The 12115-nt window shown below is 35.4% G+C and overlaps 1 protein-coding gene across 1 annotated transcript in view; it reads right to left on the minus strand.

The window, feature by feature from the left end:
* The window catches only part of LOC136039792 (developmentally-regulated GTP-binding protein 1), a 49456-nt gene that overhangs the window by 9461 nt on the left and 27880 nt on the right, over window positions 1-12115 (minus strand). Inside the window, exons 6-7 of the mRNA XM_065723668.1 lie at window positions 8160-8289; window positions 4996-5118 (exon numbers count right to left, since the gene is read on the minus strand). Of these exons, the coding sequence (XP_065579740.1) occupies window positions 4996-5118; window positions 8160-8289 (253 nt within the window). The remainder of the gene's footprint in view (window positions 1-4995; window positions 5119-8159; window positions 8290-12115) is intronic.

Here is a 12115-nt window from a genome sequence, read left to right on the forward strand (position 1 = left end):
TTTGCCTTTTTTTAGTTTTTTCAGTTTTGACGTCACCTGATCCAGTTTTTTCAGGTGACGTCACCTGATCCACGATCCACAGATCCACAGACAACTTATTTTTATATATATAGATAGTTTTTTTTTTTTACTTATGTCCTGGTCGTCATTTATACTCCCTGTGTCCCGGTGCTTTGTTGATTGCTAATCGAACATTCCTTTTGTCCTGGTCGCTTTCTCTTTGAGTGTCGTCATTTATTAGTTTTTTCCTTTTTTTTTAGTTTTTTATTGGTTTTTACCTTTATTTTAGCTTATTTTTCAGTTTTTTCCTTTTTTTTAGTTTTTTTTTATTTTTTATTTTTTTTAGTTTTTTACCTTTTTTTAGTTTTTTTAGTTTTTTTAGTTTTTTAGCTTTTTTACTTTTTTTATTAGTTTTTAGTTTTTTTTTGTAGTTTTTGCCTTTTTTTAGTTTTTTCAGTTTTTTTTTAGTTTTTTATTGGTTTTTACCTTTATAGTTTTTTTAGTTTTTTAGCTTTTTTATTTTTTTTATTAGTTTTTAGTTTTTTTTGTAGTTTTTGCCTTTTTTTAGTTTTTTCAGTTTTGACGTCACCTAATCCAGTTTTTTCAGGTGACGTCACCTGACACATCCATCCATCCATCCACAGACAGACAACTTATTTTTATATAGATAGATATATATATATATATATATATATAAATAAGTTGTTTGACTATTGACTGACGTCATGTTTGTGTGTCGACTAACGTCATTATATGGATTGAGCATTATGCCGTCATGAAGTTGTTTGTCGACTCACGTCATGTTTTTCGACTGACGAAATTACAGACCGGAACACAAATGACGACCGGGACACAAATGACGACCGGGACACAGGGAATATAAATGACGACCGGGACACTCAAAGAGAAATTACAGACTGGGACACCGGGACACAAATAACGACCAGGACACAGGGAATATAAATGACGACCGGGACACAGGGACACAACTACAACGGGGACGCCGGGGGGGGGGCACAGGGGGGATATATAAATGACGACCGGGACACAGGGAATGTTCGATTAGCAATCACCATCAACAAAGCTCAAGGGCAATCATTAGAATAATGAGGTATAGATCTGAATACGGATTGTTTTTCCCATGGACAACCGGGACACAAATGACGACCGGGACACAAATGACGACCGGGACACAGGGAATATAAATGACGACCGGGACACTCAAAGAGAAATTACAAACCGGGACACCGGGACACAAATGACGACCGGGACACTGGGACACAGGGAATATAAATGACGACCGGGACACTCAAAGAGAAATTGCAGACTGGGACACCGGGACACAAATGACGACCGGGACACAGGGAATATAAATGACGAGCTGGACACAGGGACACAACTACAACGGGGACGCCAGGGAGCACAGGGGGGATATATAAATGACGACGGGGACACAGGGAATGTTCGATTAGCAGTCACCATTAACAAAGCTCAAGGGCAATCATTAGAATAATGAGGTATAGATCTGAATACGGATTGTTTTTCCCATAGACAATTATATGTTGCATGTTCAAGAGTCGTTAAACCTGACAATCTATTTATACGCACAGTGGGACAGCGAAGAATGTTGTATATTCGCAAGTTTTACGTAGTTAAAAACACACACACACACATATATATATATATATATATATATATATATATATATATATATATATTCACAGGAGGGACACAGGGACACAACGACAATGACGCGTAACTAATATGGCACGTGACGACTTACGCGCGGGGGGGGGGGCTTGGGGGGCGCGTAGCTTCCCCACCGACTAGGTGTTGGGGTGGCGCGAAGTGCCATCCCAACAGCTATTATATATATATATATATATATATATATATATATATATATATATATATATATATATATATATATATATATATATATATATATATTAAAAATACCTCAATTTTTCTAATCTTTCCTCTCCCTTCAACCCCCCCCCCCAGATGGTTGAATCGGGGAAAACGACTTTATCAAGTCAATTTGTGCAGCTCCCTGACACGCCTACCATTTTTCATCGTCCTAGCACGTCCAAAAGCACCAAACTCGCCAAAGCACTGAACCCCACCCCCTAACTCCCCCAAAGAGAGCGGATCTAGTCCGGTTACGTCAATCACGAATCTACGACATTTTAAGCGTTTTCCAAGATTTTCGGTTTCCCCCTCCAACTCCCCCCAATATCAACGGATCTGGTCAGGATTTGAAATAAGAGCTCTGAGACATGAGTTCCTTCTAAATATCAAATTTCGTTAAGATCCGGTCACCCGGATCTAAAATGCCTCAATTTTTTTATTTTTCCAAATTAACAACCCCCAGCTCCCCCATAGAGAATTTCCGCCAATTCTTTAATGTATTAATTGTTAGCAAAATTCCGTCTTTTAGAGTTTAGGATAGTATTGGACTTAGTCTTTCCCTGCATACTGCTCGGTAATTTGGACTGTTCTGTTGTGTCGTTACACAATCAAAGTGCGGGATCTTCCCGCTAATTCACAATTGCTGGGACCCGCCTGTAAGGTGACATAAGTAGCCCCAAAGTCACTGTTTCCTGTGTTTAAATTTGTCTCTTATTTCTGTACAAAAAATTATGGTCTGTCTTTCCCCAAAAATAAAAGTCTCACTGAAATACTTTATCAGAAACAGCTTTTAAGGCACTGTTCATTAATGTACTGTTGATTCTTATTGTTGAGTCATATTTGCAAGTGCAAGTCTCAATTATAGTTAAAACCTCTGGAATAAAGAAAGAAACGAAAACAATTCAGATTTTTGCACCTGCTTAATCAATTGATGAAACAATCAAAATTTCTGGATATTTCAAGTAATTTACAATGATCAAAGATCACATCTAAAATAGCAGTCAGGCAAGAACTGTTAGTTCTCTTCTGACTCGTCTCTTTTACTTTTCTCCAAAATACTACGTCCTTGTCTACAAAACACGATGTACGTCTTTCCTCAAAATTAAAAATCTCTTATAAATAGTTACTCAGCGACAGTTTTTCAAAGAAAAGCAAAGAAAAATAAGTTCAGCAATAGCTTGTTTTTCCTTGTTCGTTAGCAAAAACCTACAGTGTGTGACCTGAACTCTGTCACCACTATTCCTCAGGGTCAGAAATAAAAAGTTATCATTAAAACAAATGTTTAAGATTTTTAAACAGCATAATTCCACCTTAAAATGACGTTAAAGCGAAACGATAACATCAAGTATTTTATAATTGAGTCTTGTTAGTAAGCCTGTTTAGCACAGCGGGAGATGCATTGGACTTAGTCCGGAAGGTCGCAGGTTCGATTCCTGCCATAAGCAATTTTTTTGTTAATTTAAAATTTAAAAAAAAATTCTATTAATAACTATTACATGACACCTGCTATTTTGAGTAATAAACGTACTTTGGGTTATGCTGTTTTTTAACTAGATTGTAGCTATCTCAACAACAATGATGAGACTGAATTTTTCAAAGATATTTAAACGAAGGGCAGAGCAATTTTTTTTTCGCATTTGAAATAATCAGTGAAACTCCAGAAAACTATGCTTTGAAGTCTGGGAAAAATGGCATAAAATTCTAGAGAAGGGACTTTTAAAAAGATAATTGTGGGCAATATTTTGTTGAAAGATCATTAGCTTTATGGTCAAGCAGGGATTTATTTTTTAATAATGTTTATTGTTAGCTACAATGTTTATTATTACAGGAATCCTGCTATCTTGAGTAATCAATTTACTTTGGGATATGTTGTTTTTCGACTAGGTTGCAGCTATCTCAACAACAATGATGAGACTCAATTTTTCGATGATTAAACACAGGGAAATACATTTTTTTTTCTCTGTTGACATAATAAGTGAAAGTCCAGAGAACTATGCTTTGAAGTCAGGGAAACATGGCATAATATTCCAGAGAAGGGACTTTTTAAAAGATACAAGCATTTGATGTAGCAATGTCTTTAAAGTAAGCCACTAAACGGTCTTTTACGATGTTTCATTGCTCCGTTATTTGCGGACATAAATAAAGAATAAAATATGTTTTCGATACGAGCTATTAGGATTGCAGCAACTTTCCTTTCTTATCGTGCATTTTCCTTGTTCTTTAAGCAAAAGGACTGTCACTATGTCTTATCGGTGTTTTACGGTGGTTCTAGTGGTGTAGTTGGTGTTGCCTGACACTATTTTTGAGTTTTTTGGCTCTGTTTAATGATGGTATAGGATGTTTTTGTTTCTTCTCTCCCCATAGAGAACAATTATGTCAATCACGTATCTATAACTTGTGCTTGTTCTTCCCATTAAGTTTTACCCCGATCTCTCCACTCTAAGCGTTTTCCAAGATTTCCGGTTTCCCCCTCCAACTCCCCCCAGTGTCACTGGATCTGGTCGAGATTTTAAATGAGAGTTCTAAAGGACAAGATCCTTCTAAATACCAAATTTTATTAAGATCTTATCGCTCGTTCGTAAGTTAAAAATACCTCATTTTTTCTAATTTTTTCGAATTAACCGTCACCCCACTTCCCCCCCCCTCCAGATGGTCGAATTGGGGAAACAATTAATCTGGTCTGGTTCCTGATACGCCTGCCAAATTTCATCGTCCTAGCTTAACTGGAAATGCCTAAAGTAGCAAAACCAGGACAGACCGACAAAATTTGCGATCGCTATGTCACTTGGTACATACCAAGTGACATAATAAAACACAATAGTTCGTTCTTTTTTTCAGTTTTATTTTCTTTGAAATTTATTTTGCAAAGTACTACTTTGTTAAGCATTCGAATATTGTTTATAGGTTTTATTATTATTATTATTTTTTGTTTATTAAACTCTTCCAACAAGGGGGGGGGGGATGGCTGAAGAAATACCTAGTTATAGCATTTTGTAATTATGATCATTCTTAAAAGTTAAAATACCTTTTGAAACAATCTTTGAATAGATAAATAGTGGTTTTTCCAAAGTCTAAATAACTTACTATTTAAAGTCCTGAATAATTGATTTGTGAAGTTTGTTGCAGAAATCTTCAACTGAGCAATGTCCACTTTGTAACACCACAGGCGAAGTATAATCTGGCAGTTGGCCTTTTGGCTTTGTATAGCTAAAATATAAATTGGTTCAAAGCTAAAAAAGGTAGGTAAATTATGCGAACTGTATTCAAAATTATAAACAAAATTATAAACAAAATTATAAAAATATTTCAGATATGTTAGGTCTTTAATCAAGGCCGTACGCAGAGGGAGGTGCGCCCTTGTCTTCAACCTTTCACTAAGGTCGTTGTATAATTATCAGGTAAAGGACGAAAATTACGCATCAAACATTACACAAGATCAACAGCAAGCAAGTACTCAAAACTCTTAAATTTCTTCCTTTTTTCTGATTTTGCCCAATTATTTTCTGAAATCCTTATTTGTTTTTTTTTTTTTTGGGGGGGGAGGAAATGGTAATTTTTGAAAATGGGTAATTTAACCCATATTGCTGTATATCACAAGAGAGTAGTGACTGGTTAAGAATTGAGGGAAGTAAAAGATGTGTGTTTACAATGGCCAGAAATCGAATGAACGAATGATTTTTATTGCCCAACATCAAGTAAAGAGATTTACAAAGATGGAGCATGAAAAGAATAAGAAGAGAGGAAAAAAGAAAAGAAAAGCAGACATACAACACTGGAAACAAAAGAAAAGAGGTACTTCTAGCAACACTGAAAAACAAACTTAGTGCCCTACTAGTGGAGTGCTATGACGCGGTTTGTAGTGTTGTATGGATTTAATATGCACTTGAATCACCTAATTCCATCACTAACCACCACTAAAAGATCCGCTAGTTTTTTTTGTTTGTTTTTTTTAGACGCATATTCTTCATCGACGGTGGGATATTCAAACGGTATTTAGTTTTTTCAGTTTTTTGGAAGATGCAATTTTAGAAATATTTCCACCTCATCTTGTACGCTGTCAGTATAGCAAATTTGAGAGACTTAAAAGATGTTTCTCTGAAAAATCCATGACATTAGTTTTCCTACTTGTCAACCAAATTTATAGATAGTATAAAAGAAACAAGATTTGCCAGGACGTGATTAAGGGAAACAGAAAACATTACTGATGAGACCTAGCTTTGAATAGAAGAAATAAATAAGAGTTCCAAATAGGGACAGGTCCTTTTATTAGACAGTGAAACAAAATATATGCAAAGACTCTAGTGTGGTCTAGAGCCTTTGTGGTCTCATAGAAAAGGCCGTGTGGTCTTGAAAAAAAAAATACCAAAGCTTTCCATTGATTTATAACCTAGTAATATACAATATATCCAATATTCCAGATAATGTAGTAAGAAAAATCATTGCAAAATCAAGCAGGCCAAAAATAAGAATGGTGCCAAATAAAGATGATAGCAGGAAAACTGACCTAGATAGCCTCTTTTCAAGGCCAAATTCAAGGTGGGAGGGGATTCAGCGTTTGAATCCGTCTTCCCAAAATTTTTGTCCGACACGTAAAATCGTAACAAATTTGTTATGCATTTTTTAAAGTTTTTATTTATCCTCCCCCCGAAAGAAATTACTAGATATGCCCTTGCCTGTTCTGCCTGCTTGAAAATCTTTACTAAACCTTTACTGATGAAAGTGAAAAAAAAGAGCAAGAAATCCGCCAAAAGAAATATTGTACGTAGTATTTTAACAATATCATTTTACCACTCGCCTATGTTCCTGAGGAAGATATCTCCATGAAGAAAGTTCCCGAAACACTTTCGATCTAATATTAACTCAATAGAGACAAAAATACTTATAAACTCAACCCTCTAAAAAAAGACTTTATCAGGTTCCTTTCCCTGTTATGAATGCAGTAAAGATACTAGGTGTCATTTTCTCACATGATTGCACATTTATTACCCATATAAACAAGTACAGATGGCGTCAGGGTAGACGCCATCAAGCCCGTACACCTTTCCCAATAGCTAGAGATATATCCGGCACTGGTTTTCTTATATTTTTCAATAGCTTGTCCATTTTCCTTTTTTTTTTCAATTCGGTCCCCTTGCCAAATGTCATACTCTTTAAGATATGAATTTCTTGTCTGAGCCTGCATTTCTTAAAAGGTGTTTTTGTACTGCAAATCCTTAAAGGTTGAAATAAAAACTGCTCAGGTACAAAGATTACCTTTTACTGTTTAATGTTAAGTTTTTTACAGTTTTAAAAAGTAGAGTTGAGAGAAAGAGTCAAACTTTAGCGTAAAGAGCGGGGCGTTGGAGAGGGAGCAGCCCCTTTCATATACGAAGTAACTTCTGTTCGTTTTAAGTTTTAATGTCGCTCCTTACTTTCAGTTAATTTTTTTTTTTTTTTTATTTAATATTCTTCAAAACTCCGAACATTTCAGGAGAGGGGTGACCTTGGGGACAAAAATAATTGGCCTTCAAAGATAATTTATGGGGCGGAAGACCCTTCTTTGGGTGAGCAGGAGCGGGATTTTCAAGAGGAATTGACTTTAAGACGTAGGAAGCAATTCCCGATTTGAGCCGTTATAAAGGCAGTGACACTACCTTGAGGTGAAGGGTTTTTAATTTCGTAAAATGAAATATTTATCCAGCTTTAATGGTCAAGTTTAAAGGCCAGTTTAAGGGTCGCATTTAAGCAATTTCTTTAATGATATGTACTCATATTATATTTTTAATATTGGCTTCACTCAATAAGCAAAACCTTTGCCGAAAAAAAAACAATATATTTTCAACGTATATACGCTACCTTTTACTGACTATTGGGAACGAATATGTAACCTTGCGATTTAGCATATTGATCTGCCGTTCCACCGACGGTGGTAGTGGGGTCCTAGTCCTTGTTTTTATAATTTTCGCGTTTTTCTGTTAAAAAAGAAACAGGTTTCTCAGAAACAAGTTTTCTCCAAAACTTATAAACATTCAGATTATTATAAAGAATAGGTTCAGTTCTACGCCCAAGATGGTCGAAAGGGTGCAACAAATAACTTTAACCTAGTCCCTCTAATTCAACGCCAACATCAGAACAGCCCTCGATGAATTTAGCCTTTCAAAATAAAGTAAAACAAGCCCATTAAAAACGAAGAATACAGAGAAAAACCCAGGAAGGATCAGTGGATTTCTACAATAGTAAGAAAGGGAAGAAGAAGAAGATATACTTACATTCGGACAAGTTGCAAGTATTCCCACATCTTTTCCAAAAGATCATCATAGTTCCATTTGTGATGAGCTGATATAGGGACAGTGTGCGGAATTTTGTAAATGATGTCCAGCTCTTCAATGCTAATTTGGTCTATAAAAAAAAAAAAAAAAAAAAAAAAAAAAAAAAAAAAAAAAAAAAAAAAAAAAAAAAAAAAAAAAAAGATCAAAAAAGTCTGAAAAATGACTAGAGACTTTATCAGAGCAGTATTTAGACGTATTGAGGGTTAGCACCATATTTGTCATGTCCTTCAAGCATAATCGGTCATTCGGCAGACAGCTTATATCCATTTATAGTTAAAAGCATATATCTTTATACCCAAAAACAAGGGCGCATTTCACATTTTCAAAAATAAGGTATTTGAGATTTTTCTTAGAACCATTTTTTAGATAATCGTAAAAAGATTCACAGTGCGTTTCAGGTCCGATTATAATGTACAACTAGTGTGTATACGATAAATAATGTCGGTTATCCTATAGTGGAAAGGTAATAATGCAGTTTTGTCCCAAATCTTGGCGAGATTCCCCTACCTCCTATAGGATAAAACCTCTTTAAAGTATAGGGTAAAACCTCTTATGCGATGCAACCTCTTAAAAAGTGTTAGAGATATAAAAGTTATTTAGAAATATAAAATATATTGGGATGCTGTAAGGACTATACCCTTACTTGGGGGGGGGGGGGGGGGGGGTCCTGAAGGCTTTTAAAAGGAAATCTTGATTTGGCAAGGGGTCTAAGAACATTTGTCATTTCTTTTTTGGAGCTGGTAAGATATATTTAGGAAAGCGAAAAAAGCAAGAAGTCAGCATGGTATTATACATAGTCGGTTCTACATGTATGAATTAGCATGTGAATCCAAAACGTAAGGAATAGAACGTCATCAGTGCTTATTAGGTATTTTAATGAAAAATAAGAGAATCAGAGTTTCAATTAAATACTGGAAATAAAAATTAAAGCAATTAAATGATTCCTGGAGCAGACCCCTCTCCGCCAAATTCTACGACCAAACTAAAACCAATTTGACCTATCTAGTTATAGTACAAATATCATTATAAAAAGTACTAAGTCTTATTTTCTTTTTCATTCAGGAAATTATATCCACTGTATATCTACATTCTAATTCTTCAATGATTCCACGTCTGTCCTATTTGCACATGTAGAGGGTGTATTCGAATCTACTTTTGATAAAATAAAAAAAAAGTTTTTTTTTTAACTGAAGTAAGGAGCGACATTAAAACTTAAAACGAACAGAAATTACTCCGTGTATGAAAGGGGCTGTTCCTCCCTCAACGTCCCGCTCTTTACGCTAAAGTTTTACTCTTTCTCTCAATTCTACTTTATTATACAGTAAATAACTTTAACATAAAAAGCGGGACGTAGAGAGAGGAACAGCCCTTTTCATACACGGAGTAATTTCTGTTCGTTTGAGAACGTATGACTTTTAGGGGATGTTTCCCCCTGTTTTCCAAAACAATGCAAATGTTCTCAGGCTCGTAACTTTTGACGAGTAAGACTAAATTTGATGAAACTTATATATTTAAAATTAGCATAAAAATCCGATTCTTTTGATATATCTATTGGTATCAAAATTCCGTTTTTAGAGTTTCGTTTACTATTGAGCCGGGTCGCTGCTTACTACAGTTCGTTACCACGAACTGTGTGAAAGTTTTAAAACAAGAGAATCTAATGTTTAACTGATAGATTTTAGGAAGAAAAAGCACCTTAATTATTAGGAATAAAAAGATGACCTGTACAATTGTGGCGAAACAGGAAGCATAGAACATTTTGCAATTTTGCAATTACCTAGGCTCACGTTTTTACTTGATTAAATAAAAAAACAAGTTTTTTTAACTGAAAGTAAGGACCGACATTAAAACTTAAAACGAACAGAAATCACTTCGTATATAAAAGGGGCTGCTTCCTCATCAACGCCCCGCTCTTTATGCTATAGTTTGACACTTTCTCTCAACTCTTCTTTTTAAAACAGTAAAAAAATTTAGCGTAAAGAGCGGGGCGTTGATGAGGAAGCAGCCCTCAAACTTATATATTTAAAATCAGCATTAAAATGCGATTCTTTTGATGTATCTATTAGTATCAAAATTCCGTATTTTAGAGTTTCGGTTACTATTGAGCCGGGTCGCTCCTTACTATAGTTCGTTACCACGAACTGTTTGATGAGAGGGTTTCAAAGGCAGTAGATTTGGAAAAATATCAACGTAGAACTTATTACGAAGTGTAGACTGAACCCCAATTTTCCTCATTTTCCTTATGTTAAAAACGACATGGATTAAAAAAACCTGCTTAAAGTAAAAATAAATTGTACGCTTAAAACAAGCAACAGATTAAAAGCTACTTAATAAATAACAGTTTTTTTTTTCAAATTATTCCCTAGCGACGCATTGCACACCCGGCAAAAGGCATTGAATCAGGAGATCGGTACCCACGCAACGCAGACCGGTCAGCATGCGAAAAAGTTCATTTTAAGAAAATAAATTATATTTTTTGGGACCCCCCCCCCCAAACGATCCCACTAACCAAGGTGACTAATTTACCAAAAATTATATAAAACATTGGTCCTTCCTCTGGCAAATGGGACTCAAAAGCACCGATTTTCGATAAATACTTCCCCCCCAAAATGAAGCCTAAAAAGGGCGGGTAACTTTTTGCTCACCAACTTAAAATAGAAAGGGCTATTTTAGAAACTTGGAAAGAGATCACTCCATTGAAGATTGAAAGTTCTTGTGTCCTTTTTAACGACCGAAGGCTACTGGAGGGCAGTCAGACTCCCTCTCGGTTCCTTCTCTGCTATCCGGCCCTCATCTAACTCGTAGGATACCACATCAAATTTTATGTTTAAAAACTTCGAAATGTCTAATAAGCTTGCTTTCTGGGTCGATAATACCCCTACAACCCCAACTTTAAACTTTATACTAAACTATACTGCAATGAAAACTCAACCCCAAGGAATACAAAAAAAAATATATAAACATAAAATAAATGCAATAAAAATTCGACACCACATATTCTGCCTGTATTTTTCAATGTTGGCAGGATATTCCAAAATTCATTCTTTTCTTAATTTCATCCATCCCCTTAGTTCTATGACTATCTACCAAAGTTCTGCCCTAGGAATGACGTAAGAACGGATGGATGATAGAATTATCTATCAAAACGTGAAGTGACATCATATTTAAACCATCCTGAAAAGGGCTTATCCCAGATTTGGCTCTCACCCGGACTATCTGTCTTGGCTTTTTCTACAATTATCCATGGGCTTAATGTCCACAGCTAATTGATCTTAATTTTATCTTACTAATTGTTATTTGTCAGGCTTTCTCTACGGCTGCTCAATTCTGCATGTTGCCGGTAATTTTCCGGGGGTAATAAGCCCAGCACCGAGCAATATGTCCCCTTATTGAAACTGATGAGTACGTGGAATATTTTTTTTCAAATACACTGATCGAAAGATCGACCATCCTCCTCACCACACCCAAAAAAAGTTTAGCTGAATTCCCTTGGCAGTTTCTTATATATCACAGATAAACAGTTTTCACAGCTTAAAATACACACAGTGCCTTTTGATTTACTTCAGTATCCCCCTCTATATGCCAAGATTGTATTAACTTATTACCCTTAACCGTTCCTGAGAAACTGAGGAAAGGTCTTTTCGACCTTGTGGTTGCACATATTATTATATTTCTTTGTCTTCTTCTTTCCTACGTCTCATTATGTATAACGCATAAATGGATCATAGATAGTTTGCACGGGGACCTTATTCAATCACAGTTACAAGCTTCTGCTTTGGAATAATAAATTCTAAAAGTCAATAATAAAAAGAGAAATATATTTTCGCCTGCCAGCAGATCAAGGCCTAAAAGCTCTTATGAAGTTTCCCAAAGACGATTGAACTTGAAAGTCAAAA

Source organism: Artemia franciscana, chromosome 20 (assembly GCF_032884065.1).
Source record: "Artemia franciscana chromosome 20, ASM3288406v1, whole genome shotgun sequence".
Lineage (NCBI taxonomy): Eukaryota > Metazoa > Arthropoda > Branchiopoda > Anostraca > Artemiidae > Artemia > Artemia franciscana.